Source organism: Mrakia frigida, assembly GCF_051309035.1.
Source record: "Mrakia frigida strain ATCC 22029 unplaced genomic scaffold BDY24scaffold_37, whole genome shotgun sequence".
NCBI lineage: Eukaryota > Fungi > Basidiomycota > Tremellomycetes > Cystofilobasidiales > Mrakiaceae > Mrakia > Mrakia frigida.
The window spans coordinates 227,837-255,827 of NW_027481244.1; the positions used below are offsets into that span (position 1 = coordinate 227,837).

The window sequence follows — 27,991 nt, forward strand, 5'->3', positions numbered from 1 at the left end:
CGTAGACGCGTCGTCCCCCTCTTCCTCCTCCTCCCCCCTTCGTTTTCTCTCCTCCCCGATCAGGACTCAGCGTAGTCCGGCCTTCCATCGGCGATCTGAAGTCGGGCGGTATCGAAAAAAGAGTGCCGCTGCTGCAGAAGTCAGCCCATCGACGACGCGTTTCGAACCGAACTGAAGATCGTTGCCTCCGAATCCCTATCCTCCTCCTTCTATACCAGAGGCTCCCCAAGGATGGGGAGTGAGTAGAACTATCTACATCTGCAGGATGGATCGTAGCATCAGAAGGTTCCAGCACCAGGAACCAACAGAAAAAAAAACGTGTGTGTTTCTCGGCGATCAAGGGCGACTGAATTCCATTTTGAAGATCTTCCTTCCTTTTCAGGGATCAGCTTCCTGTTTTCCTCCAACCCTCACCTCCCCCTTCCTCTCGTTTCAATATGGAAAACTTCCAGGTACGTCTTATCTTTCACCTCTATCTCTATCTCTACTCCCTTCTCCTGCACGAGAACTCTCCACCTCGTGCTCCTGACGGAGGCGATTCGACGAGCTGACCTCGTTTCTTTCTTTCCACTCCTTCCTTCCCTTCTTTTCTTCGTTTCAGTGCCCGTACCTCCTCGCTCCGTGCCCTCTCGTCTCTGCTCCAGACGAAGACCAATTCCCTCCTGCACCAGTCCAAGAATCCGCTCCTCCCGTCCCATCTCGTCCTTTGCATCCGAGCCACGCTGCTTCCTCGCTCCTCGCTCCTCCCTCCTTCCATCCTTTCCAAGAAGTCGATCTGCCCTCCCTCCCTCTCCAAGGATCTGCAATCGCTCCCTCGTCGCTTCTCGAGAGAAGAAACCAGTACAGAGCGGAAATGACGAGGAATCAGCAGCAACGAGAAGCAGGTCCTAAACTCATCCCAGCTCCCTTGCCACCCTTCCCCTCCTCCTACGGTCTCTCCTCTTCCTTCCCCTCCGGCTTGATCGATCAAAATCCCTACGCAGGCCTCTCTCCGATCTCTCCTCCATCGTACCCGTACCAACCCTACTCGTCCTTCGCCTCACCCAACCCTCAATCCTCCACACCTTTCTTCTTCCCCTCCCATCTTCCTTTCCCGATCAACACCTCCGTCGAGCCCGATCATGCCCCTTTCTACCCTCCTCCCGAACCATCGATGGCTCTCAACTACCTTCAACTTCAACATCCTCCTTCTCAGCAACCAGGACTCGTCCTCGACGACCTTCCTTCCTCCTCCTCGTCGTCGTCCTTCCCTCTCTCCCCTGATTCTCTCCGAGGAGGAGGCTCTGCTTGGCATGGATTCCAGGAAGGATTGGTCAGCATCGACGCCGTCGGCAAGGACGAGACCCCGACGACGCGCCTGGACGAGCACGCGACGGGAAGTGGGAGTCCTTCCACGGAGGAGAAGGGGACGGGAGCTCTGTTGGGTGAAGGATTACTAGGAGAACAGACGGCTTTTGTCTCGAAGGTATGTCTTCTTTTTTCAGTGCCATCCGTCTCACTATGTCGGCGTGTCGCGTCGAATCGAAATCTGACTTTCTCTCTCTCCCTCTTTCTCCATCGCTGCAGCTTTGGCACATCCTCTCACACGACGAGTACAAGCAGCATGTATGCTGGTCGAAGGATGGAAAGTCCTTCGTTATCTTGAATCAAGGCAGGTTTGCCGAAGTCGGTGAGTCTTTCGTTTCTCACCGACGACTCTTCTTCGCCTCAACTCTTCCTCCTTTCATACCTTCACTGACTCGAACCCATTCCTCCCTTCGTCCGGTGCTAGTCCTTCCTCGCTTCTTCCGTCACGGCAAGCTCTCGTCGTTCGTGCGTCAATTGAACATGTGTTTGTCGCCCTTTCTTTCTTTCTTCCTTTCTCTCTCTCCCCACCTCGTACTATCCTTCCTCCCTGAGTCCCTTACTGACTTGTTCTCTTTCCGCTTCTTTCATCACCTTCTCATCGGTCTCTTCAAATTTCTCTCTCACTACAGACTCGTTCCGTCGCGGTGCCGCCGACGAGATCGACGCGTCGTCGTCGTCCTCTTCGTCCAACCATCACCACTCTCCCGCTTCTTCCACGACAGGATCCATCGACTCTCCCTACTCAGAACATCATGGATCTAGAGGAGGAGGATCGGTCTCCAAGTCAGCCGTCGCCATAGGTCCGTTCTTCCTCGGCGCGTCCTCCCCCGCGCTCGACGTCTTCGAACTCAGCATTTCGAGCATTTGGCTGACTTCGACCCTTCTTGTCTCTCCTCCTTTAGGCTTCACTCATCCCCTCTTCCAACGAAACCATCCAGAACTCCTCGGTCAACTTCGTCCTCGTCTCCCCAACAAGAAGAAACGCTTGTCCTCCGGATCCAGCTACGAGGACCACCCGAGGAGCAGTGGAAGAGGAAGGAAAGCTTCCAGATGACCAGGAGGGACCGAGGTTGGCTCGAGGAGTGATTGGCTTTTATTCGTTGCATGCAGTACTCTTTTATTTTGTCTCGACTCGTCTCTATCGTTTTCTTTCTCGCTTTCGTTCTCGCTGTTGCCTATGCCCCATCGTATTTCTACCTTAACGACTCCTTCTTTAACGCTTTTATGAGATCTTAGTTTGTCTGCTCCTTTCGATACGAAGAAAGGAACAGAGTGTATCAAGCTGAGGGACGAGAGCGAGGCGACTCGAACGCGTCGAGTCCAAGTACTCTCTGCATGAAACTCTTCGGTCAAGCTTCTCAACGAAGGCTTTTACTTTTCGTTCAAGGAGCAGCAGACCTCCTCCTTCTCAGCAAAATCCTTCCCTTCGTTCAACTGAAAGAGGGAAGGCTGGTGGTTAAACTGCAAGAAGCTCGATCGACTAAGTTTGACCTCTGTCCCCCGTTTGCTCTCCCTCCTCCCCCCAACGACAATCAACGCTTCCTCCCTCCCTTTCTTCCTTCCTCACCCATCTCCCGTACCGGTCCAACTCTACTACTTACCTAATACTAATATGAGAGGAGAAAGTGAGTGCAAATCTTCCAGCAGGAGGGAAGGAAGGGAGGAGGGAGAGAGAAGGAGAGGTCGAGAGGTTTGAAGCTCGTCATGTTGTGAAGGAAGGATTCTCTGCTTCTTTCCTTTCTTTCTCTCCCCCTTCTTTCTCAAAGGAACCAGGACTGACTCAGGGGTTTCCTCCGCTTCTACAGTCTGTGTTGGTGCTGCCAGCTTTTTCACGTACGTTCTCAGCTCTCTCCAACAGAAGAAGGCACTCGAAGAGGAAGGAGGGAGGGAGCTCGGCGGATCCGGAGAGAAGTCTTGCAAGCTCTCGCTGACCATCCTCTCTCTCTCCTTCTGCTTGTATATACAGGTTCGCCGCTAGTGTGATCATGGTATTCGCTCACGTGAGTTTTTCTAGGCCGGAGCGAGGTGCATGGGAGGGAAGGAAAGGAAGAGAAGAGAAGGGGAAGAAGCTCAAGCTGATCGGTTCCTTCGCTCCTTCGTTTTTCTTTCTCTAGATCGGTCAAATCGTACGTCTCGCCCTCAACTTTTAGAAGCGATGGTAGCTGACGATTTCCTCTTTATCCCACAGAACCCTTCGCCGATCCCTAGAGTTCTTTCCATGATCAGACGTGCGTTTCTCTCTCCTCCTTCCTCCCTCCGACTCTTTCTTGGCCCTCAAGCTTCGAGCTCTCCTTCCTTCCTTCGAGACCTGACTCCTCTTCCTTTCGCCCTTCCTTGCACACAGTCGATGTTTCCAACCTCGGCAACACTCTTCAAGGTTCGCTCATCGCTGTATCGCCTTTTCTCGCTTCTCTTTCACACGCTAACCCAACTTCTCCGTTCTCCTCAGCCGCCAACCGAAACACGTCGTATTCCGCCCTCTACGCCAGCACAACCAACCTCACAGCTCTCGGATCTGGAGCAGGACTTCGTAACCACTACGACTGGGGACGTGAGTCTCTGGGCCTCTATCCCGCTCGAAGGTTTTGCCTCATCGAACCAACGAACGAAGAAACGCGACTGACCTCTTCCCCGCTTCTCCCTCTCGTCCAGTCCTCAACTCCTGTGGATACATGTCCTCGAACGTCGCAAACTGCAACACCACTGCACTCGGAAAGACCTTCAAGCCCTTCGATGCCATCCTCAGCGATCTCCCTTCTCAGTACCAAGCTCAGTCAATCCCTCCCCTCCTCCTCGACTCTCGACGCGTTCTGTCTCACCGACGACTGACGCTTCCCTCGCTCGCTTCATTCCTTTCAGAGTCAACGCTCTTGTCCCAGCAGGATCATCCTTTGCTTCCTCCGACTACACTGGAAGGTTGACTCAAGCAGCGTTCTGGCTGATCTTCATCGGCTCATGTTCAGCGCTCATCGCCTTCATCTGTGGAGTCATCCCTAATCGTCTGGCTTTCCTCGGTACGTTTGGATCATTCTCCTATTGCTGGAGGTTGCCTTCAAGGTCTCCAAGACCAGCTCGAGATCCTTCAAGGTCTCCAGGACCAGCTCGAGATCTTGAAAGAGAAGAGGTCGAGACGAGAGTGAGAAACGCTCGCTGACCTAGCCTCCCTTTCTCACCGAACAGGTGCTGCCGTCTGGGCCATCATCTCCGCCATCGCTCTCGCCGTAGGAGCTGCTATCTGGACTGCTGTCTACGTCAAGTGAGTGGCCGTCCCATCGAACTCACTCTTTCTTGCGTCGGATCGACGCTGATTTCCTCCTCACCCTCGCTTCCTTTCCGCTTTCCACAGGGTCAAGGCTATCTCTACAGGATCCAACCCAGCCATCACCGTTCACTTTGGAAACAGCATCATTCTTGTACGTCTCTTCTTTCACTTGCACATCCCTCGAGAACCTGACCCCCCTTCTCCCCTCTCGTTCATCTCTTTCCTCAGACCTGGGTTTCGTTCGCTCTCGTCACCCTCTCTATCTTCCCTTACATCATCAGCTGCTGCACCTTCAGGCGATGAACGAAAACCGACGTCCTTCCTTTTTTTTTCCCCTTCCCTCTCCAAAAACACCCAACACCCACCCTCTTTTTTCTCACTCCCCTTACTTACATTCCTACATCTTCCGCTCCCACTCAAGCCTAACTCCTAACTCCCCTTCTTGTACAAGTAACTGCCCTTCTTCGTTTCTTTCTTTGCGTGGAGAGCTAGTAGACTTAGCGTCGTGTTTGATCGTCTCTTCTTTGCCCCTGCTTTTTTTTGGCGTTCCTACGGTTTCCCTTTCCTCCCTCACTCCTTTCTTCTTCTTCTTCTACTTCTTGATATTTATCCTTCTCACCAGCACAGCGTGCACGTTTGGACGAGAGAGCGAGTGAGACTAACGTTGCTCGTTTTCTGTATGGTCGGACGGTTTCTCGTCGCGTTCCTGTCTCTTATGTTAATAAGGGAAGGAATAAATTTGAGATGTCCCGCTGATCGGTTGGTTTGAGGCGTTTGCTTGGTTTGGGCGGAGGCGAATAAGGAGATGACTTGAGATGGAGGCGGGGAAGACAAAAAAAAGGCGTGGAAACTCGAAAACTCAGAGCTCGAGAAAGATCAACAACAAACCACCTCCTTTCTCTTCCCTCCCTTCCCTTTCTCCCTCTTTCCCTTTTCCTCGAGGAGAAGAATGCATCTCGTCATGTCCCCTTCCCACCACTCTCCCTTCTCCCCTCAGCACCAGCATCAGAGAATGTATACCTCGAGCTCGCATCGGCCCTGCAGCTCGACTTCTTCCACGTCCTCCTCTAGCGGATCTCCGTTCACTTCTCCTTCGAGACCTACGCCTGCGCCTGCGAGTTCTGGGAGGAGACAGTTGGATTTTGGAGGAGGATCGTCTTCTTCGCCTCCTAGGTCGTCGCCTGAGGGAGGGAAGATGATGGGGGTGGGAGGGAGGAAGGAGGAGGAGCAGGAGGAGCAGGAGGCGATGTGCTCTTCGTTCGAGGACAGGATCTCTTTTCAATCCTCGTCGTCTTCGATGAACAGGTCCAACCCTTTCAGCACTCAACCCACCACAACCGCCTCCTCCTCCTACGCTCAAGCTCAACCAGCACCGACAGCACCGAAATCTCCTACGCCGACAAGCAGGACGAGCTCGCCTCGTCCTCCTTCGAGCTCATTCGACCTCCTTCCTCGTCCAACTTCGAAACCTCCTCCCTTGTTGAGGAGATCACCTTTTTCGATACCACCACCACCACCATCACCAAACAACCCTACAACGACGAGCTGCACGCTCGATCCAACGTCCTTCATCCCTTCCTACTCGCAACGATCCTACTCCCACGACGATCAACCCGCTTCCTCCTCCTCCACCACTTCTCCCTTCCCTCATCAACAGATCCAGAGGTTGAGACCCTCCTCAGTGTCCCTTCATTCGTCTTCGCCTAAACCATCCCAGTCTCCAACGATGCTCGCAACCACCTCGTCTCCCACGAACTCAATAGAGAACAGCAACGGCTTCGACTTCGACCAAGCGAGACCCAGCCCGGAAGCGTTCAAGGTCTCGTTGATGAAGAAGAGTAGTTCCGGGAGTTCGTTTGGAAGTCAGGGTGGTCCTGGGAGTGCTAGGAAGGGGTTGGTGGTGAGTTTTATCTTGCTTTTTCTTGCTTGTTGCTTGTTGTCTGTTTGGGTTCCTCGACGACGACTTGTTTGGTTTTTGCGAACGCGGATGCTTTTCCTCTTTCTTCCCGTCTTCTACTCGAGCTCTAGCTGACCTCTAAACTTTGCTTGCTATCGGTATCTTTTCATTCTGCAGTCCCCACCCACTCCCAACTCCAAAACCCCCCTCCACTTCGACCTCTCCCTCTCGCACGCTTCCTCTTCCTCCTCCCCTTCAGCCAAAACCTCACCGACCATCTCCCACTCCCACTCGTCCCCTCGTCATCGAACGCTCACCTCCTCCAACCTCCATCCAACCCACTCCAACCCTCACCTTCACCACCCTCATCCTCTCTCCCTCACCTCCCTCGCTCGCCCTTCCCCACTCACAGCCTCCTCTTCCTCTTCGGGATCGTCTTCAACGACTACGACTGCGTCCCTGGGAGGAGGATGGACGCCGTTGAAACCTACGAGACTGTTCTTCGGATCCGACGACGACGACGACGACGACACGACGCGTCCGGCGACAAGGTCTCCCTTCACCACCACTCAGCATCAACGAAGAAGAACCAACGATCAACTTCCTACTTCCCCTCAACAACTCACCACCCAGAACTACGGCCTAGGTCTAGGTCTACCGCTCTCGTTCGGAGGGAGGTCGTTCTCCAGTCTGGGTTCCTCCTCCACAACCACGACGACGACGACGGGTGGTGGACCAGGTTGGGAGGACAGACGAGCAGCGAGTCTATCCGCTGGGAGGAGGTATCGAACCTCTTCGGGTCTGAAGAGGAAAGGGAGTCGGGTGGGGTTGGAGGATTATGCGACGTCGTCCTCGTCGTCGTTCGCTAATACTGCGTTCGAGACGAGAAGCGAAGAGGCTGGGGCTGGACTTGGACTCGGGCTGGGACTCGGTGGGTGGGGGAGGGGAGCGTTGAGGAAGGGCATGTTTGAGCAGCCGGAGAGAGAGAAGGAGAGGGAGACGGACGTGTTGAAGGAACGGTTTGAGATGCTCGAGGAGCTCGGGAGAGGGGACGGGGGCGTGGTTTGGATGGTTAAAGAGAGGAAGAGTGGGCTGGTTGGGGCGGTGAAGGTTGGGAAGGTTTATGGCGGGGAGAAGGATCGGTGAGTTTCAAACGCAACGAAAAGAAACGAAACGAAGGAGACGCGAAGCTGACTTCTGTTTTTCCTTTTCGTTTTCGTGTTTGGGATTGTAGGCTTCGCCATCTCGAAGAACTTGATATTCTCCGCTCTCTCTGTCCCTTCGAATCTCCCTCGCACCACCAGCACCATCCGAACATCATCACTCTCCTCTCAGCATGGGAGCAATCCTCCCGTCTTCACCTCCACACCCCTCTCTACTCCCGCGGCGATCTCTCCACCTTCCTCGACTCTCTCGCCGACCTTCCCTGCTCTCCCACGTCCCTCTCCCACCCACCTCATCACTCTGGCGGACTCGACGAACCCCGAACCTGGAAACTCCTCGCTTCCCTCTCCTCCGCGCTCGCGTTCGCCCACTCCCTCGGGATCGTCCATCTCGATATCAAGCCTAGCAACGTTCTGGTGGATGCGGAAGGGGAGGTGAAGCTTGGGGATTGGGGATATTCGGCGAGGTTGACGAGGAGGGAGGTGCTCAGCGGGAAGGAGGGAGAGGGAGAGGAAGGGTTGGAGAGGGAGGGAGATAGGGATTATTTGAGTCCTGAAGGGATAAGAGGCGTGGTTGGGACGGCGGGGGATGTTTTCAGGTGAGTTTTTTGAGTTGAAAACGCGTCGAAGCGTTTCGGCTTTCTTTCCCCTTTCTCTCTTTTTCTTTCGTTTCCTTTGAACCTGACTTCCTCTCTCTCTCTCTCCACCCTCTACTCTCCTTTATTCTCGTTTCTTTCAATCCTGCTATCCAGCCTCGGTCTCCTCATCCTCGAAGCCCTAGCCAACATCGTCCCTCCCGCTGGAGGTTCTCCGTTCCATCGTCTTCGCTCCGACGACTTCTCAGATCTTGAATCCTTCTCCCCTCCCACGTCGCCTTACCACCCTACTCCACCTACTCCAACATCCACTCCCTCCCTCTCTTCTTCCGAAACCAAACCCTCCTCAAGCTCAACCTGTTTCTTCGCTTCCGCTCCTCTCCCGTCCTCAACCTCCTTCTCCACCACCTCAACCTCTTCTTCTTCCTCTCCTCTTTTAACACCCGGAACACCAGACGTCCTCCTCCCTCTCCCTTCCTCCGGCTCGCCCTCCTGGGGATCCGATCAAATCTGCCGACTAGTGAAAGCGATGATGAGCTCGGAACCGAGCAGGAGACCGTCGGCGAAAGAGGTTTGCGAGCACGAAAGCGTGGCGAGGGTTTGGAGAGCTATGGAGGCTGGTCGGGAGTCTCGCGCTCGAGCCGTTGAGGGTGGTCGGGAGGGACGGGAGGGGAGGAGGGAAGCGGGAACGACGTTGGAGGAGGAGAAGGACGAGGAAGGGTTCTTGGATTGGTTGTTGGGTAGAAGTGAGGAAGGGACGGGAAGGGGTGGGAGGATGGAGATGGAGAGGGTTGTGGAAGGGATGGAGGGGTTCAGGCTTTCTCATGAGGAAGAGGAGGTGGAAGGGGAGGGGATGGAGGTGGATCAGTAGGCAGGCTCGCGTTTCCGTCTTTTTTTTCCCCCCCTTTCGGGTCTTCTTTTGCTGTTCTGGTTCGGATTTGGGTTCTTTCTTTTTCGCATGTTTACACTTTATTTTGTCTGACTGGTCTGTATCCTCTAGAATATACCTCTCTGCCTTCATTCGTTTCACTGAAACCGACGCGTCGCCCTCTTTTCGCTTCCTTTTACTCCTTATCTATAGCTTGTCTAGTTTACCCCTTTTTTTTTATTCGCCTATCGCTCGTTGATCGTTGAGCGGAGGCTTTATGCTGATACCCTTTTCTTTCGGACTGAGGGAGCAGGGAGGGGAGAGAAGTTGGACGACGTTGACTCGTTGAGGGTTGGATCCGGTGAGGGTTAGGCTATGGAAGTAGGTAGGCTCTAAGTGAGAGAAGATACGATGAGAGAGCGAGAAGCGCATGCATTTTCTACTTGTAGGGAGGGAGAGGAGTCGATGAAGGTTACTGTAAGGGGAAGAAGAAAGGCGAGTGAGAGCGAGGGAGACGCGGCTGTCTTTCACTGTTCGCGTCGCTGCAGCAGTGTTCGAAGGGAGAGAGAGAGTCCATCTTTGGTGGTTCTACAAATCTCGAAAGGGTAAACGTTGAAGTGAGAGGAGCTATCTGTGCGTTTTGGAACGAGGATATGGAAGAAGAGGCGGGAGACGAGGCGAAGACGATGAGGGACGGCCCACGCTCACACGAGATAGAATCCGTTCGAAAGGAGATCCGAGCAGTCCACTTTTGAGCCTCCAATTCAACTCAGCCCCAACATGAGATGGAGATGCAGGCCTACGAGAGACACTAGTCAGTGGGAAGCTTTTCGCGTCGAAGGAATGGAAACGAGCTCGACGCGCGCGTTCCACTCACCTGAGGCTCTCTCGAACAGTTCCAAGCCCGTCTCGGTTCGAGTTCAAAGAGACGATAGAACGAAGCTCGTGAAAGAAGACAGATGAAGGAGAAAAAGAGGGTCAAGGGGTTGTAGTTGGGTGCGAACAGCAAGAGAAAGGGAACGGAAAAGCAGGATTACACAGCAGGATCGAAGCTGAGCGGAATTTTCAGGGAAGGTTCAACCGCTATAGACAAGCGAGAGGTGTTCAAGGGACGTGCTGAGCAATCTAGTGTCTGGAGTTTGACCGGAAGGGGGTCGGGGAAAGAGAAGGAGGAGGAGGAGGCAGGGAAGGACATCGAAGCTCACCATCTCGCTTGCTGGCGTCCCCTGCGCCTTTGTGAGAGATCAAGAAGCCGAGCCTGGCTTGATGAGGGCTATTCGAGGAGCAGGGACTGTGGAAGAAGAAATAGTGCCCAGATCTATAATAATTTCTCTCTTTCGACGTCGAAGTTGAAGGCGAACTTTGAGTCGAGCTCATCGTCCTCCTCCTCTCTCCCAAACGCTCACCCAGTCATCATGAAGACGAGACTTTCCTCGTCCACTGTGGATACCCACTCGACTTCCTCCCTCTCGCCTACCTTACCTCTTCTTCCTCTCGAAATCAAGACGCTCATCCTTCGGTTCTGCGATCCCTCAACGCTCTCGACGACCTCGCGAGTCTCCTTCGCCTTCCTCCAGCTCTCCTCCCCTCTCCTCTATCGAGATATCCACATCGTAGGGAACAAGAGGATGCAGAAGTTCTTTTCAGCTAGGGTAAGCTCAGCTCACTCCTTCCCTCTACTCGTACAAAGGTCAACGGAAGAACGACGAGGCTGACTTTTCGTCTTCCTCCCTCCCTCCCTCCCTCCCTCCTCCCTTGCCTCTCAGGACGAGCTCTGCCAACCTCACCTGCACCCTTACCTCGATCTCATCTCTGCTGAGTCACTTCACTTCGAGATGACCACCGAGGAAGGACAAGACTCGGATTCAGAGGAGGAAGACGAGGAAGAATACGAGCTCTCGACCCACCGCCTCTCCTCCTCCCCTTCTCGTCAACTCACCCTCCAATACCTCTCCATCTCCTACCCCAACCCCTCCACAGCACCGTCCTCCTCCCTCTCCTCAACCCTACCCACGTCGACGTCACTCGCATCGAACCTCCTCGTTGGACGGACGACGATATCGTTCGTCTCGACCTCGGAAACACCCCTTGGCCAAACCTCCGATCCATCTCCTTCTTTGGAGGCAGCACTTCGGAGAACTTCTTAGGGAATGCTGGGTTCTTGGAAGCTGGGAAGGAGGAGAGGAGATTGACGGTCCTGTTCGATCTCAGTCGACACAAGGACGGGAGCTCGAAGCTGTCGAAGACGTCGTCAGAGTTGTTGGAGAAGGATGTGACGAGACACTTGGGGCAGTCTAGACAAGGTGGGAACATCCTTGGATCGGGGAGGTTGAAGGAGTTGGTGATGAGGGTGGGGACGGAGAAGAAGAAGGACGAGTTGATGAGGTGGGTTGGCTTGTTGGAGATTGACGAGGAGATGCTTAGGGAGTGGAGGAGTCGGGTGAGGTTTGAGGTGACCGGGGTTTAGGAGTAGGTGTGCTTCTTCTTGTAGGATGTTTTAGTTTTTTCACTTCGGATAGAACGAAGGATCTGCTCTTTCGGTCTTCCAGACGCGTCGCTCACGAGCCAGCTTGGTTTCCCTCGGGTTCTCTCCAAGCGATGATGTTTCCGCTCTCTGGAAATCTCTTCTCCGACGAAAGACGCCTTTGAGATCCCTCGCGTAGATGTTTTCAGAAACGAAGAGGAAAAGGCCAGACTGAGACTCGTTGGTGCGTCGTCGATGACGGTTGCTTTCAGGCCAGCTAGAGAGCAGATTTTCCCTCACATTTTTTTACCCTCGTTCTGGAGGCAAAAAAAAATATTCGCCTCTACGAGTGAATGGAGACGATCTGCCTCCGCTTGAAGAAGATCTTCCCTGTTTGGTGAAGACCCCCCTTTCTCCTGATCAACGCGATTCGAAGTCCGCCCCCTCTTGACGCGGTTGATGAGCTCGACTCGGTTTCCTTGAACTCTCACCCATCCATCCATCGGACCATCTTTCTCGTCTCCCTCTATACTCCCTCTTACCGCCCCTCTCCCCTCTCGAGGCTCGCTACCCAGACTTGCTGCAGGAGAGAGCCGTTTGGATGTCCTCTTCTCGAGAAGGACGAGCTCCTCCTCCTCCTTCGTCGTTCGCCAGGACTCCCTCCCATCGATCCTCTGTCTCTCCCGACAACAGAAGACAGTCGGCCATTTACGTCGGGAAGATCCCTCTCAGTCTCACTCCAACCAAGGACTCGTCGTCGACTTCACCTCTTGACGTTTCTACGGCTTCAACCTCCTCCTCGTCGTCCTCCTCGAATCGTTCGAGCTCCTCACTTCAACATCAACAGCATCCATCCAACACGACCGCTTCCTCCTCCTCCAAACGACCTTCCCCTTCTACTACCACTACCGCAAGACGGTCTTCGCTCCAGAACGGCCTCCCTTCGCCTCCGTTCACCTCTTCAGAAGGATCAGGAGGTTCAGTCCGCCAAAGCAACCCTCCTCCTCCTCCTCCTCCTCCTCCCTCCTCCTTCCAGCAACAACAACATCTACAGAGAACCAACAGCGGTCAATCAGAAGAAGATATAGACAGCATAGACAGGTCCCTCGGCATGGATGGACAAGAAGAGCAGCACGAGTCGGCGAGCAACAGCAGGAGGTCGTCCTTAACGAGTTCGGGGAGAGAGCAACGAGGAGGAGAGCACGAGAGGGATCAGAGGATCAGGGATCTAAAAGAGAGGAACGTCAAGGTTAGTACCAGATATGAAAGAGGACGATTTTTGCAGCGGTTGAAGGTTCTGGCTGGAAGGAGCAACGCAAAGCTCACCACCTTCCTCCCTTCCCCTCTTCAGATCATCGACCACCTCGCGACCCTCTCCTCTTCCCCTTCTTCTTCCAACAACAACAACGCTCGCTATTCGGAATCAGCGACTCCCTCACCTACCAGATCCTCCTACCGAACAGCACCTCCTTCCTCCTCTTCCAACTCTACAACCTCCTCCTCGAAATCAGCTCGACGCTCCTCCCTTCCAGCTCCTCCTTCAACCTCCAACGGTCGCCTCATCAAACCTCCTCTCCGCGACGATGCTGGATGGGAAGTATCAGCTGGAGAGGAGACCGAGAGAGCGTTCAGCCATTCTTCGGGAGGAGGGTCGCCATCAGGAAGCGGAGGAGGAGGAGGAGGGTGGGGAGAACGAGACCTGCAGCAACACCGTCGTCCTAACCTGAACCGAGCTGGTTTCTCGGGCTCGAGCGCGGAAGGAGGAGAGTACAGGCTGCCTCCTTCCCTCGCCTCACCGTCGCACGAGAGGACGTCGTCGTTGGGATCGGAAGGATCCCTCAGTCGTCGAAGCAGTCGAAGCGGAGGAAGTCGAGGAGGAGCAGGAGGTCCTTCAGCATCCCTTCACGCTCAATCCCAATCCATGTCTTCCCTCGATCCTCCCTGTCCCCCTCCCAACGATTCCAAAACCCCCACCTCACGGGTAGCTCGAGATACGCCCTCCTCCCTCCGAACCACCGCTCTCCATCGCTCTCAATCGACCTCGACAACAGGATCAGGATCGTCTGCAGGCAGACCCGCTCTCCCATCTCGTCAAGGCTCACACGGATCCTCTTCCTCTCGCGTCGTCGCTTCTCCCGTCAGTAATCGATCGAGAGCAGGATCTGGCGGATCCCCTTCTCCCGGATCCATTCATCAAACCCTTCGAATCTCTCCCTCCGTCAGATCGAGTCGAGGGTCCCTCGCTTCCCTCGCCACCGGTCGAGATGCTTCTCCCTCTCCTCGATCTCAGCAGCAGCAGCCATCCTCAGCAGCGAGATCAACGTTCGCTTCCCGCCAGGCGGTCAGGTCCAACTCCCAGGCTTCCTCCCTCGCCAGCCCGTTCTCGTCGCCGGAGAAGGAGGTGAACGGACGCGGCTCGACGACGGAGACGGTTGGAAGGAGGAGGACGAACGGAGCGGAGTCTTCGATGGCTGGAGGAGGGGAGGAAAAGTTGGAAGATAGGGCTACGAGGGAAAGGCAGACGAGTGGAGGTTCGAAGAGACGAGCACCGTTGCCGATGGAGTTCAGAAACGACGGAGTGAGTGACGCGTCTCCTCTCCCTTCCCATTTCTTTCTTGCCTGACCTTTCTCTTCCTACTAACTCCTTACAGTCACCTCCCGAACCAGCACCTTCGGCGCCTCGAAACCCTCGAATAACCACCACAGCTCCCACCCTTTCCAAACGATCCGTCGACCTCACCAACAACAGCCACGACCGAGCTTCTCCCAACCGCTCCTCTCCAGACTTCTACACCGCTTCCGGGTCCAGCACTCTCACTCACAACACCAGTCCTCGTATCTCTCGAGTGCTACCTCCCAGCCGCTCTAGGACCACCCGGGGAAACGGATATGACGAGCAGGATCGTCCCCGGTACCTCAGGAGAGGAGGGAGTGCGGAGAGTGCTTTGGCGGAGAAGGACGGGAAGCGAGGGGACGGGGACGGGAAGGACTTGTTCTCGAGGGAGGAGAAGTCGGCGGGTGATGGGACGAGGGAGATCCTGGCTAGGATAGAGAGGGAGACGGCTGAGAGGGAGGCGAAGAAGAGGGAGTTGTTGGAGAGTCAGGCGTTGAGGAGAGCGGAGAGCGTGATGGCTTTGTCGGAGGCGAATCAGCATCAGCAGGAGAGGACTTATCAGCATCATGATCGACCGGAGAGCTCGATGTCGAGGACGGAGGACTTCAACAGACGATTCCCTCCGAGGACGCCGACGGCTTCGACGACGAGGAACTCGATTCGACACACTCCTCAAACGATGGCTCCCCTTCGACCTTCCACAGCCATGTCCTCCTTCATGGACGACGCACCTCGAACGGCTCCTCCCATCGGTCAGCACCAACTTCGATCTCATCGCTCGATCTACAACATCCAAGCGGCAGCAGCGAGGGAAGACGCGTCTCCCTCTCCTTCCCAACTCCTTCGGTCGAGGAACGCCATGAACAACGATCTCAATCGAGCAGCAGCAGGAACACCGACCAGACAGTCCACCTTCGATCGAAACCAGTCTCTCCGTCGAGCAGCAACTCCTTCGTCCTCCTCCCCTTACCATCCTCGAGCCATGACCTCCATCGACTTCCCAACCTCCTCCTCCTCTCACTCCAACTTCTCCTCCAACTCCACCACCTCCGCCACTCCCATCGAGAACATGGTCAAAGCTTTCTCTCACCTCGAATCCTACTACTCCCCTCTCTCCCTCGCCTCCTCGGAAGGAATCATTCGATCAGCCAACGGCGTCATGTCGGCAGCGGAGAACACCAACACGTCCATCGCTCAAGTCCTCGCCTTCACGAGGCAACAGATCGTCGACGCCCAGGTGAACGACATGCCTTTGGATTTCCTCGATGGGTTGAACCAGGTCTCGTTCGACCTGAAGGAGGCGAAGAAGAGTAGCGACGAAGAGATCAGGCAGCTGGTGGAGTTGATGGCGGCGCTGCCGAGGTTGGGCAGAGAACTGGGAGCTGCTGGAGGAGGAGGAGGCTCGTCGGACGGTGGAAGAGGAGAAGAGAGAGCAGTCTTTGCAGGAGTTAGGTCGAGGCATAGCAGTTTGGAGAAGGGAGGGTCGCCGTTGTTGAGTAGGAACGAGTCGAGGAGGAGCATTGATTTCCATTCGAGGGAGGCTTCGGAACCAGGTTCGTTCATTCTCTCCCTTCTCTTCTTCGAACTCAACTGACTCTTCTCTCTCTCTCCTCTTCTCTCTTGCAGCACCGTCCCGCTACACCGAATCCCACTACTCTCGACCTTCGACTTCTCAAGCCTACCCCATCACCACCTCTCCCTCCGCTCGCTTCCAACGCGACACCCTTCAGCCTCGACCTCGTCTCCCCTCCATCCCCTCCGTTCGTCAGTTCGCCATTGACGCTCGAGCAGCGGCGGATTCTTCGTCAACCTCCACAGTCTCAGCAGCACCCTTCCCTCGAACAGGCGACTCTTCAACATCCCTCAACTCCCAAACCCTCTCCCCTCCAAGGAAACGAACTTCCGTCCTCGCTCACGTCTTCGATCGCTTCGCATCCTCTTCCAACCGCCAACAACAACAAGAGGACCCTTCTCCCTCCTCGTCGTCGGCGAACGATCAACTCCCCTCCCCAGACCGGACCTGGCGTCAAAACAAACTCTCCTCCACTTCAACCGTGCGAGCAACCTCCCTCTTCCCCTCCGGTCCCAAAGTCTCCGAGCCCACCACAGCCATCAGCACAGTCACCGCTACTCATGGATCTCCCTCTCGAACTTCCAACGGTCTCCCTCTCGATCCGGAATCCTACGACGAGGACGACTCCTCTCCTCGTCCGAGAGTCTCAGCTACCCAGTCGTTTCTCAATCGAGCGAGGACGTTGAGCATGCACCCGGGCGCCGAGTCGGGCTCAAGTTCGAGAAGGAGAGAGGGTGAGGTTGATTCGAGGAGAGCTAGTTTCGCTGAGGACGAAGGAAGGGAAGGAGAAGGGTCGGGGTCGAGGAGAGGGAGCAACGCCACGTCGGAGGAGAGCGCAGACAGGAGGCGAAGGATGAGCCTCCCTCCTGCTGGGAGCATGACGAGTACGAGTCCTTCGAGCGTACTGAGGAGGCTGCCGGGGATCTTTGGGGGTGGCGCGTCGCCGAAGAAGCAGCAGCAGACGGGGCTGCCGTAGAGTGGAGGAGGTGATGGACTGTTTTTCGTGTTTCGTTTCTCGCTCTTTCGTTTGGTTTCTTTGCTTACTTCTCTTGGCTCATCGTTGACTTTTTAGCCATCGCCCTTTGCTTTCTCTCTCCCACCACAACACGTTCAACTCTCATCTCTCATTCTGGCTTTACGTCGTAGCTTTCTCGAACCGGCGAATTTCTTGCTGTCTGAAAGACCAAAAGGGGAACCGATCGAGGTCAATTTCATCTTAGTATCGGCCGTATAGCAGGTGGTCGACCGACTCACAGATCGAACAGGCCGTTCTTCCACTTCTCCGACGAGTTGGCGACGTCGACCTTCAGCCACGCTTCTTCCTTAGCGAACTGGTTGTCGGATCTTGAAGAGGCTCGGATGTGATGGTAAGAGGTGTAGGCGTGGAGCTCCGACCTGAAACGAAGAGGAGGAAGACGTCAGGATCGAACAGGAAACGCGTCGACGCGTCTACTCGGATCCGCGAGAGAGGCGAACTCACAAGTGAGCTCGCTTGATTGCGATATCAGCTTGCAGATGATCTAGCTCAGCGTTGCGATTGTTGATGGTAGTAGCCCAGGACTCACTGACGATGATGAAAGGGGAGAAGGGAAGAGGTCAGCATCCTTGTTTGAGCCTCGAGAAAAATGATTATTAACGAAAGAGAAAAGAAAGACGGACGCAAGCTGTAGCTTCAGTTCTCTTGATCGATGTCCAGTAGGATCGCATGAAGTTCGATCCACTCCCAAGATGTGAAAGTTATCCAAAAGTCTCATGCTAGAGGAAGAGGAAAGCAAAGATCAGGGGGCGAGGTGAGAAGAGGGGACGCGACGGACGAACCCTAGTTCCCATCGTCTGCTGTTCTCGAGTTGATAAAGATGATTTGGCTGGAAAGGAAGGACGGAAGGGTGGTTTCAGCAGCTGTTCCAGAGGGAAGAGAGACTCAAAAAAGGGCTCACCCAAGCAGCTCCAAAAGCCTCGTCCCAAAGGACTCGAGCGTTTCGATGAAGGAGAGCTCCCTTCTGACTCTGAAGCTTCCCCTTCCTCGCCATCTTCTCAAGAGCAGGACCGATATCAGAGAGAACGTTGAAGATGTCGGTGGAAGGGGGTGCACGGCGAGAGCTAGTTCGGGAGAGGGTGCCACGGAGGGAGGGAGTCGAATCGAGGAAGTCGCGTCGAAGACGAGAAGTGGAACGACGACGAAAGAAGGGCATCTTGGCGAGACGGTAGAGGGTTTGGATCAAATAAAAGAAGATGCAGTTGGAGGTGAGGTAGATCTTGAGCGTCTTGTGGGTTTTTAGTGGAGTGGTGGCGAGAAATCGACCAGCCGACGGTACCGCCGCTGTCGAGTTTTCTGGTTGCTTGCTCATCCTGATCTAAAGCAACTTTGTATATAGACCATCAAGCTCAAAACTGTGTATATGCTAGGGTACGAGCCCTTTCAAGGTGAAGGTCTCAGCTGAGGATCGGCAAAAAAACGAAGGACGAGGAAGGGGCGAAAGAATTGGTTTCAGACCGACGCGTCGGGGCGCTGAAATTTGCGGTCTACGGCCGGTGGCAGAGAAGAATCGAAGAGAGAGATATGATTCAGACAGTAAAGAGGTCAGCTACATAGTATTAAGCTATACTAGAAAGATCAAAAGCGAAACGAAGCTACAGAGGGAGAAAGAGCAGGCTGAAAACTACCACTTCTTGACGTATTTGAGAGAGAAGAAGAGCGCGATTCGGTAGATGACGATGATGGAAATGAGGATTCCAACTGCAAGAAGAGAAGGCGGATCTTGGTCAGCGCTAGATCGGCGAGAAGAGTGAGAAGAACGGAAGGGAGAACGTACTCCAATTGGCGTACGAGACGTCGGCGATCTCGAGATAAACCAACACGTCCCTTCCGGAGAGGAGGTTTCCACCGAGGGTCGAAGGGTATGGGCAAGCAGCATCCGAGCAGTCGAAGGTGAGTCCGTCAAGATCAGCTGTCGAAGGGGAGGGAGGCGTTTGAGGTCAATCGAGGCTCGGAGGAAGAAGGACTGAAAAAGGAGAACACTCACAGTTGGCCAGAAGCTCGAACGAGTACTTCTGATAGTTCATCCAGTGGAAAGAGTAGAACCAGAAGCGTGGGAGGTTTCGAGCTTTGAGGCTGAGGAAGGGGAGACAGAGGCGTCGAGGTCAGCTTTGGTTCTCTCCGACGCGTCTCGGAGGCTCCCGAACTCACAAGTATCCTCCGACGCTCATCCAGAACCCGTTGATGAAAGCAGCGATTGCGAGGGCGGCGATGAAGACAGGCAAGAGGGAAGCGACGAGGACAACTTGGGACTCGGCGGCGAAGATCGAGAGGAAGCTGAAGAAGGACAAGTCGTGAAAACGATCAGCACGATCTCGAGAAAAGGTTGAAGGTGCGAACTTACAGGATGCCCAAGAATCTAAAAGCAGCTCGTCCTCCAGGGTGAAGTCCGACGGCCCAGTACATGATGAGGACGAAGAAGAGGGAGCAGACGAAGAGGAACGGGATGGTGACGACCGTGTTGGAGAGGACGAAGGGAAGCGTAGAGTAAAGGCCGTTCGTTCTCTCTTTTTTGAAGACGGCACGTTCCTCGAGGACTGGAAGAGAGAAGAAGAAACGATCAGGACGTTGTCTGATGGAGCAAAGTCGATCCGATCAGACTCACACCCTGGGATTCCTGCGACCGACACTGCGAGGACAGAAGAGAGTCAGCTCGAGGTTGAAGGAACAGCGAGAAGGTGAAGCGAGGGGTACTAACTGAAGGCCAAGAAAGCGATGGCATAGAAGTGGACGGAGAGTCGATCTGACGGAAGAGAATGAAGGATCAGCATCGAACGCGTCGAAAAGTCGGAGGAGAGTCAAACCAGGCTCACCGTTGATTCGACTCGCATCGTAGCCGATGTTGATCCAGATCAAGGCAATCATCACAGCCATGCCGACTGAAGAAGAAACGTACGGGCGAAAGAGAGAAGCGAAAAGTCAGCGGCGGTCGGGAAGAAAGGGAAAGGAGCAATGTCCCACTCGAGCTCGAAGGTAGTGGGACCCTCTTCGCCCTCCTCCTCTTCTGTTCCTTCAGATCAACGACCAAACTCACCATACATTCCCGCTCGGATTCCGTAAGCGAGGAGGTTCCTGGAAGCGGAGACGCAGGACAAGAACGTCAAGCGTCAGTCGAGGAGAAGCAACGACGCGTCTCGATCGAAGAAGACCCCAGAAGCTCACCTCGAGTAGTTCTTGGTTGTCCGCTCGGACAGCACGTATGTGTTACCCCACAAGCTCGCGAGCTTTCCTCCCTTTCCCTCCTGGTTCTCGTGTTCGAGCATGACCGCGTGGACGTCCTTGTCTGGGAGAACAGCCGACTCGGTAGATTCGGCGGTAGGAACGGTAGAGAGGTAGAACGATCGAAGAGCCTCAGCGGTGGTTCGAGTGTCGGCCTTGTCGTTGGAGGAGGAGGAGGATTCGACTGCGGCGTTGGCAGGGGAGGAGGCGAAGTCGGTGTTCAGGAGATCCATGACAGAGTCAGTTCTACAAGAGAGAAGGAATGAAAAGGCCGATTAGCGAGGAGTCGAAGTCAAGTTGAAGAGAGAAGGTAGATGGACTGACGGGTTGACCTGAACAATGGCGAGACGAAGAGAGAAACGAGTCAGAGTCGAGTCGGGTCGAGACGAAACCAAACGAAGCGAAGAAAGCTTGCGACTCACAAACTTCCCAACGGGCTTCCCGAATCCAGCCAAGAAGCCATCGAGGTTCTCCATGGGACCGTTGTAGCAGATTTGGCCTCCAGTGAGAAGGAGGAGGTCGGTGAACTGTTTGCAGGTCTCGAGCGAAGGTTGGTGAATCGACGCGACGATGATGATCCCTTCCTCCCTCGCGACTCGTCGAACGGCGAACATGACCTCTCGAGCAGATGTAGAGTCGAGCTGAGAGAAATAGAACCAGCGGGAGAGGTCAGCGATGCGTCGAAGAGGAAGAGGTGAGACGAAAGATGGACGAACGCCTGAAGTTGGCTCGTCGAGGAAGAGGACTCGACTGGGAGAGAAAATGGGAATCAACGAGGTCAGAACAGCTCGTTTTGACTGAAGGGATGGAGATGGACGAGAAAGGAGCCTTGATAACTTACGGGAAAGCGACAAGAGAGCAGGCCACAGAGACTCGTCGTTTCTGACCTCCAGAAATCCCTCGCTGAATGGGAGTTCCAATTCGAGTTTCAGCACAACTTGCCAGTCCGAGAAGGTCGATGATCCTGTTGACTCGTTGGGAAACGAAAGCCCTGGAAGCTTTGGGGAGAGAGAGTCGAAGGGAGTACGAGATGGTTTCCCGAACCGAGAGAACTCCGAGCAACGCGTCCTCCTGTTCGACGAAAGATCTGAGAAAAGAGGAGAACTCGAATCAGTTTTGGTCTCCCAGCAGACGACCAGCTATCAAGATCGTACTCACGAGATCTTGAGCATGTCCTTGGGACTGAGAGGGCTTCCGTTGAGGCTCATGGATCCACCGGAGGCGAAGGTCTTCCTCGTCGACATCAGATCGAGAAGAGTCGATTTACCTGGGAAGGAGAACGTTCGAATGAGCTTTGGACGTTTCTGCTGCTTCGGATAGTGCGAAAAGAAGGACTCACCAGCTCCTGAAGGGCCCATGATGGCTGGAAAGAAGGAAGAAAGAAAGCCGAGATCGAGATCAGCTTCAGCTCGTGGAGTTCGTCGTTGAAACTGAACCTACCGAGCAGCTCTCCAGCCTTGACCTTGACTGAAACGTCGTTGATGAGCTTCTTCTCCCCCGTCTTGGTCTTGATGGTGTAGGAGATGTGAGAGAAGGAGACGGAGGATCCGGTGAAGCTGGAAGAGGGAGGGTGTGCGTCGTTGAGGTCGGTTCGAGCGGTCTGAGAAGAAGAGACGGCTTCTCGCAGAGGGATCTCTTGAGAATCGGACTTGGTGGACATGGCGAGAGTGCGAATGGGTGAGTGGGTACGAGGAAGTAAGACTGCTGGATCGAGGGGTGATGGGGGTGGGTAGAGGAAGGAGGAGGAAGAAAGAGGAGGGGAGGAGAGGTGAGCTCGAGGTCAGGATAAGGTTCCGTCCTCTCTCTTCCCTCTCGCCCATCGTTGTCGAACTCACTTTGGATGAGAAAGCTGTAAGGGCGGAGAGAGAAGGGTTGGTTGTTGTAGTTGGGAGTTATCCTCACCTCTCGTCGAAACTTCTTTTGAAGGGAAGAGGGCGAATGAAAGCAGAAGCCGCGACCATGTCTCCGAATCTTGGTGGTTTCCTTAGATTTTATCCCTCAAAGACGGTGAAGACGGGGAGTGGAACCCACTCCGATAGCGAACCCAGATTCCGATGCGAGGGCGATGGAGTCTGTGGCAGAGGGAGGCCGGCGGGAAGGGCGAGGGCTGGGCTGAGAAGAGCGTTGGGTGCTGATAGGGATGAAAAGCACGAGTGTGCGGTTTCAAGGGAGGTTGTGAGCAAAAAGTGCGCACAGGGAGGAGATAGGTGATATGTTTTCGGGATCTCGAGAGCCCAAATGGGAAGAAACGAGGTGGTGATGGATGAGAGCAAAGAGAGAGGGAAGGGAGAGAGCGGTGAGCTCTGGGACGATTGTGCTATTTCCGGTCTTCTCCGTCGCATCTCGCCATGCCCAAGTTTGAGATTTTCGAAGTATTACGCTCTGTGAGCTCCCCGCTCACTCTCCTCTTAGAGAGGCAGTCGCTGAGAGAAACGACCTGAATCTTGAGCTTCTCCTCTCCTTCGACCATCCCTTTCTCTCTTCACCTCCTGCCTCTCTTCAAGGTGTCATCCTTTCCCAACCAGGCCCCTAACCTCCAAGACCACGAGTTCACATCTTCATGCGGCCAGGCCTGACGATACGATATGCTTCCGAAAAATGCCTCATTGATGACCTCGTTCTGAGACTACTCGATGACTCTCTTCGGCGCGAAAGACGTCCGTTTGTTTCTCTTTTCCCTTTCTGACCCCCAACCACATCCTCCCTCCCTCCTTCCCTCCCTCCCTCAGCACCTCACAGAAACCTCGTCCACCTCACCATGTCCATCAACGACGCTTCTCGAACCTTCAACCCTTCCGCTCAAGCTCAGGCTCAAGCTCCTCCTCAAACCTCAGCTCAGCTTCCTCCTCCTCCCGCCTCTGCTCCTCCTCCCTCTTCAGCCACCCACCACACCCTCGCTCCCACTCCCACTCCCACGGCCACAGCCCCTCCTCCTCAACCTACTCAGGCTACTCAGGCTCCTCTTGCTTCCCACGGAGCTCACCACGAGCCTCACGGGCAAGGAGTCGCTCCTGGAACCGCTGTTGGAGGAGGAGCTGGATCGGTGCCTTCTTCGGGAGGAGGATTGGGAGATGGACTTTACCCTATCTCTGCCTTTGTTCTCAAGCAGGGAGTGAGTTTCAGGCGTCCTTTCTGACTCTCTACGTGCGTTCTCTCGAACTCGTAACTGATAAAATTTGCTTCGCTTTCTTCGCGTCTTCCTCGCTCCATCAGGGAGCCTACCAAGCTTGTTCGTTCTCCCTCTTTCTTCCCTCACATCCCATCTCAATCTCTCTCTTCCCAAATAACACTTCTTCCTTTTCTTTTCCCTTCTAGACGTCACCGTCCGCTGGACCACCTCGGACGGTCGTTCAGGCGTCACCGAACGATTGGGATCCTCCATCGGGTTCAACCACACTGGATCTCGTTCGCTTCGACAGAAGGGGATCCCTGAAGGAGCTAGGGTCAAGCTCTCGTTGGACGTTACGTTGGGGAAGCACAGTGATGCTCATGAGGAGTTCATCTTCGATTCGAGGTGAGTTTCGAGCGACGCGTCGTTCTCTATCTGGATCCGGAAGTCCCGACGAGAAAGCTGAACCCTCTTCGTTCCGTGTTTGTAGGGCTCTTACCTCGGCGTTTTACACTTCGGGAGGAACTAGTTTGACCATCGAGAAGCTTCACCTCGTCGTTGCTGATAACGACGACGCGTAGATGGGAGGGAGCGCCGGATTGGGTTGGAGTCTCGAAGGGTTGGAATACGTTACGTCGCTATCACTAGTTTGCTTACCACAATAATGAGTCAGGTCAAGTCAGGTCTCGATTCTGAACTCGAACGAGAAAGACGATGGCAGGGAGGAGAAGACGAGGGAAGAAGACGCGTCGTCGAGGGCTGAAACCTTCCGAGATCTCTCCCTCCTCTCCCCCCCACTTTTTTGTGAAGGTCCGAGCAGATTTGCCTTCTCGATCTCTCTGAAAAGAGGACAGCTTTCTGGTAGATCTTGAGAGCGTCATCGCAGTGAATTCTTTCCAAAAAGAAGAGGTCCCCCTCTCTCGCTAGCTCCCTTTCTTCCTTCCCCTCTTCCCCTTGATCTTTTGCTCCTGTCGATTCTGCGTCTTCTCCCTCCTAACGACCACCTTCTCTCTTCTGCCCATCTCTCTCTCTCTCTCTCTCTCTCTCTCTCTCTCTATAGATACGAACGGACCATGGCCACCACTACAGCATCCCCTCCAACGACTTCGACCAAATCCGGCCTGTTTCGTTCTCTGACGTCCAAGCTCGTGAGGAAGGACGAGGACGCAGGAGAGACGAAGCTGAGACCTCATCGAGCTGGAACGCTCAGGACCAAGGCGAGGGAGCAGATGTTGACAGGGAGGGCTAGACCGCCTAGTTTGACGATAGGAGATGACGGGTGGGGGTCGGATGGGAAGGTACGTTGAAGCTCATTCCCTCCCTCCCTCTTTGCCCTTCACCTCCTCGCTCGCTCTCTCGCTCGTTGTTTCTTTCAACTTTCCCGCTTGTTTCAAGACGACGATCTCCTTCTTTCTCTCTCTCTGTATCAGCTTGACTGACTGACTTCTGATTCCTCTCTGCAGCTGTACGTCAAGAACCTCGACCACGACCATCCACCTTCCTCGTTCAACCACCACCCGTCCTCCTCCTCCTCCTCTCCAACCGCACCGCCCCATGGAGAGTCGCAAGAGCATCACCATCATCACCACCACCACCATGACAACCCTTCCTCCTCTTCCGCTACCACCTCTCCTACGTCCTCCTCTATTCGACCAGTTCAACAACGCGACCTCTCGGCTCCTTCACCTTACTCGCTCCCGCTCGGTTCGAACCCGTCGTCAACCTCCTCCTCCTCCTCTCCTTCACGAGAACAACAACAACCTCCCTCGGACGCTTTCCGATCTCCTTCTCGTCCTTTTAATCAACAACAACAACAACAACAACAACAAGAAGATCACGCTCACTTTGCACCCTCCTCAACCTCCCAAGCTGCTCGCTCTCACTCCCACTCGCACTCCCAACCCTCCCCTTCTCACCACACCTATTCTCGCTCCTCCTCGGACGCGCCACCACCACCACCACCCCTTCCTTCCTCTTCCAACGGATTCGCTCTCACAGAATCCTACGCTCCCTCCTCCATCCCGAGATCGAAATCAGGTCCCAACCAACGAGCCACTCCTGAAAACACCGAGACGGATAGCGGAGGCTACCAACCTCGGCCTAGGAATCTGGTCGATCAACAGCCGGGAGGATGGAGTGCGAGAACGCCGGCGAGTGCGAGTGCGAGTACGGAGGGAGGAGCGGGAGCGGGAGCGGGAAAGGAAGGGTGGGCAAAGGTCAAGAGGGGGATGACTTTGGTCAGGAAGGGAGGGAGGGAGGTGAGTTTCGTTTTGTTTTGTTTCGTTTCGTTTATCTCTCTCGTGGGACTGTAGGGAGGAGGAGGTTGGGATGCTTGTGTGGGTGTGCTCGTTGAAGGAGGTTGGGAGGGAAGGCGGAAGGATGGAAGGAGCAGGTTTGGTTTAATTTCGGACGCGTCGTTGACTCTCGCCTCTCTCCGTCTCCTTCTCCAGGCCAGAGCTCAAGAACAAGCTCAACAAGATCCCAACCGACCTCCTTCTCCTCTTCGAAAAGGTTTGTTCTCCTTCTCTCTCTCTTCGTCGTTCTCTTCGCCTAACATCTCCATCGCTGACCCTCCTCTCCCTCCCTTCCTCTCCCTCCCACCTTCCCTCCCACCTCACCCCATCCCACCAGCCGCCGCTCCCAAGATGTACTCCCCCGCCGAACTCGCCATGGAGATCGAGAAGGCCGAAAAGGCAGCTGCCGAACAAGCAGCAGCCGCGTATCGAGCTTCGTCGATGGTTCCGAGGAAGACCAAGCAGGAGGCGGCGGAGGAGACGAGGTTGACGGAGTCGGCTTTCTATTGATTAGAAGGAAGACTAGAAGTTTATGGGGCTTCTTTCTTCACGCGTAGTAGTTCCCTAGATGTCGTTCGGTGTTGGTTCTTCTTCACTTTCGTTTTGGACTCCTGGCTCGTCGCGATGCGGCCTCGCGTCTGTCGTTGTTTCTTTTCGTTCGTTTCTCTTACCCACTTGCTTTTTTTGCCCTGCTTACTTCACTCTTTCCTCTCGTTCTCGTTCCTGTTGACGATACACACACACGTACACCCCCTCTCACTCTCTCTCTCTTTTGATTCTTGCTCACTCGCTTTGTCGTCTCGACCATCTAGTCTCGTTTCACGATCTCTCCTCTCTCGATTTCTCCTCTCTTGCTCGTTCTTTTTTCTTCTCGGAGCCGGTCTCTCTTCCTCTCCCTCTCTCTCTCTCTCTCTTCCTGTCAGCATTTCCTCTCTCTCTCTCTCTCTCTCGCCTTTGCCTTTGCGTTTCGTCCCATGCTCCGATCTTGATGATCTCTCTCCTCCCTCGCTGCTTTAAAGATCGGAACCGGAACGAAAGAGATGACGGGAAGAGGACGCGCGTTCAAACCCGTCCAGGTCCGAGTAGAACGCGTCCGATTCCTCCCCTTGCGCTTTTCGAGCTCACGAACGTTGAGGCAAAGAAAATCGAACTTCAAATAGGTCTCGAAATCTCCCAAATCTACTAACCCTATCTCTCCCTCCCGCTCCAAGCTGTCGTATCCTCACTCACTTCGGCAGCACGCCCTTCTCCCTCAACACCCTCTCCACGACCCTCTCCACCATCCCTTCCAACGCGCCTCCGTTCCCACCACCCACCATAATCTCCTCCATCCCCCTCCTCACCGCCTTCTCCACAAACTTGCCCACCGAATCCACCTCGACGTTGACCTTGTCGCCGACCTTCTTTGAACTCAACACCAGCTTCTCCTGCGAGTGAGCGATGAGCATGATGCTGAACGTTTGGGCCTTGTCGTCTACGTTGGTGAGCGTTAAGGAAGCGCCGTCGATGGTGACGTAGCCTTTGGGGATGAGCGAAGGGAGGAGGGAGAGCGTGAGAGGTGTTGAGGAGGGAAGTTGGAACGTTAGCCGGAGGGAGTTGGAGTCGGGGAAGAGGGAGAGGATGGTGGCTGTTGTGTCTACGTGGCCCTGTGAGAGTGGGTGATGGTGGTGGTTCAGAGGAGGAGGGAAGAAGGTGAGCAAAGAGAGAGAGAAGGTCGACGAGAATCGAGAGAGAGGGAAGGGAGAGAGAGGGACGAGCTCAGAGCTCAACAAACAGGACGGAAGACGAACCTGAACGAAATGACCTCCGAATCTCGTATGAGCAGCCAAAGCTCGTTCACAGTTCACTCGATCTCCTACTACCAGATCACCTACACGACCCCCGCAACCCAAACGAAGCGAAACCAAAAGGGCAAAGGAGGATCGGTCAGCAATCAATCAAGCTCACCTTCCCTCCTCCCTTAATCTCTGACTCACCCAAATTCGTTCTCTCCAACGTCTCAGGCGCCAGTCCAACCTTGAACGAATCCGCATCGAACTCTGTAACGGTCAAGCAAGCTCCGTTGACAGCTATGGAATCTCCGACGTGGCAGTCTTCGAGGATGGGAGAAGCAGAGGAGAAGGTCAAGGTGAACCCTCCGTCCGTGTCCTTGGGGATTCGGGAGGTTAGAGTGGCGATGTGCTCGATCTGAGAGGAGAGAGAAGAGAGCGAGTCAGTGAAGAAGAGGAATTGGTCGAGAGAGGAGAGGAGAGAAGAGACGAACGAGACCTGTGAACATTGTTGGGAGGAGGAGGATGGAAGGTGGAGGGAAAGAAGAGAAGGAAGGGAGGAATCGAAAGTTGAGCTTCGTTTCCTTTGACACCTCCAACCGCTTCAGCCCTCTAAAAAAGAACAAAGATTTGCTTCGAAGATGGGCAGCAGTATCCCTCGGAAAGCAACTCCCCTCAGTCTCGCTCAGCTTTTTTAGGAATCGCATGGTAGTACGAGCTCGCTGCTCAGGGAAACCCACAGCTTTCATGCAGACGAACCTCGCTGGTCTCAACTCAAAC

General features: G+C 54.6%; 11 protein-coding genes across 11 annotated transcripts; 7 read left to right on the forward strand and 4 right to left on the reverse strand.

The window, feature by feature from the left end:
- Window positions 1–265: 265 nt before the first annotated feature.
- Window positions 266–2,147, forward strand: BDY24DRAFT_436658 (uncharacterized protein; the record flags this gene model as incomplete). Its single annotated transcript, XM_076644232.1, has 5 exons — window positions 266–318; window positions 383–452; window positions 602–1,465; window positions 1,567–1,669; window positions 1,977–2,147. Coding segments are annotated over 5 exons (1,260 nt in total), but the record flags the coding sequence as incomplete, so codon positions are not given.
- Window positions 2,148–2,846: 699 nt separating this feature from the next.
- On the forward strand, window positions 2,847–5,236 carry BDY24DRAFT_401260 (SUR7/PalI family protein). Its single transcript, XM_076642071.1, has 12 exons — window positions 2,847–2,972; window positions 3,153–3,180; window positions 3,314–3,347; window positions 3,462–3,473; window positions 3,536–3,575; window positions 3,692–3,724; window positions 3,797–3,898; window positions 4,000–4,120; window positions 4,207–4,361; window positions 4,528–4,603; window positions 4,694–4,760; window positions 4,838–5,236. The coding sequence occupies exons 1-12, from the start codon at window positions 2,960–2,962 to the stop codon at window positions 4,910–4,912; spliced, it is 756 nt and encodes a 251-aa protein (XP_076493225.1). The 5' UTR covers window positions 2,847–2,959; the 3' UTR covers window positions 4,913–5,236.
- A 232-nt stretch (window positions 5,237–5,468) lies between these two features.
- Window positions 5,469–7,055, forward strand: BDY24DRAFT_190871 (uncharacterized protein). The gene has a single exon (XM_076636404.1). It carries the CDS (start codon window positions 5,559–5,561, stop codon window positions 6,639–6,641), a length of 1,083 nt encoding a protein of 360 aa, XP_076493226.1. The 5' UTR covers window positions 5,469–5,558; the 3' UTR covers window positions 6,642–7,055.
- A 414-nt stretch (window positions 7,056–7,469) lies between these two features.
- On the forward strand, window positions 7,470–8,272 carry BDY24DRAFT_344523 (kinase-like domain-containing protein; the record flags this gene model as incomplete). Its single annotated transcript, XM_076637557.1, has 2 exons — window positions 7,470–7,648; window positions 7,741–8,272. 2 exons carry the CDS (start codon window positions 7,470–7,472, stop codon window positions 8,270–8,272), a joined length of 711 nt encoding a protein of 236 aa, XP_076493227.1.
- Window positions 8,273–8,506: 234 nt separating this feature from the next.
- BDY24DRAFT_190864 (uncharacterized protein) lies at window positions 8,507–9,439 on the reverse strand. Its single transcript, XM_076636403.1, has one exon. It carries the CDS (start codon window positions 9,284–9,286, stop codon window positions 8,783–8,785), a length of 504 nt encoding a protein of 167 aa, XP_076493228.1. The 5' UTR covers window positions 9,287–9,439; the 3' UTR covers window positions 8,507–8,782.
- Window positions 9,440–9,525: 86 nt separating this feature from the next.
- BDY24DRAFT_372211 (uncharacterized protein) lies at window positions 9,526–11,446 on the reverse strand (the record flags this gene model as incomplete). Its single annotated transcript, XM_076638184.1, has 5 exons — window positions 9,526–9,608; window positions 9,665–9,764; window positions 10,011–10,075; window positions 10,339–10,424; window positions 11,073–11,446. The coding sequence occupies 5 exons, from the start codon at window positions 11,444–11,446 to the stop codon at window positions 9,526–9,528; spliced, it is 708 nt and encodes a 235-aa protein (XP_076493229.1).
- A 615-nt stretch (window positions 11,447–12,061) lies between these two features.
- BDY24DRAFT_436660 (uncharacterized protein) lies at window positions 12,062–17,004 on the forward strand. The gene is made up of 4 exons (XM_076644233.1): window positions 12,062–12,846; window positions 12,949–14,175; window positions 14,249–15,764; window positions 15,838–17,004. The coding sequence occupies exons 1-4, from the start codon at window positions 12,199–12,201 to the stop codon at window positions 16,758–16,760; spliced, it is 4,314 nt and encodes a 1,437-aa protein (XP_076493230.1). The 5' UTR covers window positions 12,062–12,198; the 3' UTR covers window positions 16,761–17,004.
- A 1,440-nt stretch (window positions 17,005–18,444) lies between these two features.
- Window positions 18,445–21,699, reverse strand: BDY24DRAFT_407940 (P-loop containing nucleoside triphosphate hydrolase protein; the record flags this gene model as incomplete). The annotated part of the gene is made up of 16 exons (XM_076642779.1): window positions 18,445–18,521; window positions 18,598–18,732; window positions 18,808–18,896; window positions 18,972–19,097; window positions 19,165–19,357; window positions 19,426–19,449; window positions 19,519–19,563; window positions 19,634–19,699; window positions 19,855–19,892; window positions 19,983–20,285; window positions 20,364–20,680; window positions 20,756–20,789; window positions 20,881–21,126; window positions 21,198–21,306; window positions 21,379–21,402; window positions 21,480–21,699. The coding sequence occupies 16 exons, from the start codon at window positions 21,697–21,699 to the stop codon at window positions 18,445–18,447; spliced, it is 2,046 nt and encodes a 681-aa protein (XP_076493231.1).
- A 1,031-nt stretch (window positions 21,700–22,730) lies between these two features.
- On the forward strand, window positions 22,731–23,838 carry BDY24DRAFT_401278 (uncharacterized protein). The gene is made up of 4 exons (XM_076642072.1): window positions 22,731–23,151; window positions 23,253–23,268; window positions 23,355–23,553; window positions 23,639–23,838. The coding sequence occupies exons 1-4, from the start codon at window positions 22,798–22,800 to the stop codon at window positions 23,727–23,729; spliced, it is 660 nt and encodes a 219-aa protein (XP_076493232.1). The 5' UTR covers window positions 22,731–22,797; the 3' UTR covers window positions 23,730–23,838.
- A 331-nt stretch (window positions 23,839–24,169) lies between these two features.
- BDY24DRAFT_401281 (uncharacterized protein) lies at window positions 24,170–25,402 on the forward strand. The gene is made up of 2 exons (XM_076642073.1): window positions 24,170–24,446; window positions 24,612–25,402. Exons 1-2 carry the CDS (start codon window positions 24,421–24,423, stop codon window positions 25,378–25,380), a joined length of 795 nt encoding a protein of 264 aa, XP_076493233.1. The 5' UTR covers window positions 24,170–24,420; the 3' UTR covers window positions 25,381–25,402.
- A 1,175-nt stretch (window positions 25,403–26,577) lies between these two features.
- Window positions 26,578–27,772, reverse strand: RIB5 (riboflavin synthase). The gene is made up of 4 exons (XM_076642074.1): window positions 27,706–27,772; window positions 27,419–27,629; window positions 27,233–27,312; window positions 26,578–27,088 (listed from the first exon to the last, which is right to left on the reverse strand). Exons 1-4 carry the CDS (start codon window positions 27,718–27,720, stop codon window positions 26,669–26,671), a joined length of 726 nt encoding a protein of 241 aa, XP_076493234.1. The 5' UTR covers window positions 27,721–27,772; the 3' UTR covers window positions 26,578–26,668.
- Between the last annotated feature and the right edge of the window lie 219 nt (window positions 27,773–27,991).

Excerpts from the sequence above, each read along its gene's own strand:
- BDY24DRAFT_401260 (XM_076642071.1), top strand. Across the intron at positions 3,725-3,796 it reads CCTCGGCAACACTCTTCAAG|CCGCCAACCGAAACACGTCG; the intron begins GTTCGCTCATCG and ends CGTTCTCCTCAG. Across the intron at positions 4,121-4,206 it reads CCTTCTCAGTACCAAGCTCA|AGTCAACGCTCTTGTCCCAG; the intron begins GTCAATCCCTCC and ends CATTCCTTTCAG.
- BDY24DRAFT_190871 (XM_076636404.1), top strand. The coding sequence starts at position 5,559 with ATGCATCTCGTCATGTCCCCTTCCCACCACTCTCCCTTCTCCCCTCAG.
- BDY24DRAFT_190864 (XM_076636403.1), bottom strand. The coding sequence starts at position 9,286 with ATGAAGGCAGAGAGGTATATTCTAGAGGATACAGACCAGTCAGACAAA.
- BDY24DRAFT_436660 (XM_076644233.1), top strand. The coding sequence starts at position 12,199 with ATGTCCTCTTCTCGAGAAGGACGAGCTCCTCCTCCTCCTTCGTCGTTC. Across the intron at positions 12,847-12,948 it reads TAAAAGAGAGGAACGTCAAG|ATCATCGACCACCTCGCGAC; the intron begins GTTAGTACCAGA and ends TCCCCTCTTCAG. Across the intron at positions 15,765-15,837 it reads GAGGGAGGCTTCGGAACCAG|CACCGTCCCGCTACACCGAA; the intron begins GTTCGTTCATTC and ends TCTCTCTTGCAG.
- BDY24DRAFT_401278 (XM_076642072.1), top strand. The coding sequence starts at position 22,798 with ATGTCCATCAACGACGCTTCTCGAACCTTCAACCCTTCCGCTCAAGCT. Across the intron at positions 23,554-23,638 it reads GAGTTCATCTTCGATTCGAG|GGCTCTTACCTCGGCGTTTT; the intron begins GTGAGTTTCGAG and ends CCGTGTTTGTAG.
- BDY24DRAFT_401281 (XM_076642073.1), top strand. The coding sequence starts at position 24,421 with ATGACGGGTGGGGGTCGGATGGGAAG. Across the intron at positions 24,447-24,611 it reads GGTGGGGGTCGGATGGGAAG|CTGTACGTCAAGAACCTCGA; the intron begins GTACGTTGAAGC and ends TCCTCTCTGCAG.
- RIB5 (XM_076642074.1), bottom strand. Across the intron at positions 27,313-27,418 it reads GTTGGAGAGAACGAATTTGG|GTGATCTGGTAGTAGGAGAT; the intron begins GTGAGTCAGAGA and ends GGGGTCGTGTAG. Across the intron at positions 27,089-27,232 it reads TCGGAGGTCATTTCGTTCAG|GGCCACGTAGACACAACAGC; the intron begins GTTCGTCTTCCG and ends CCACTCTCACAG.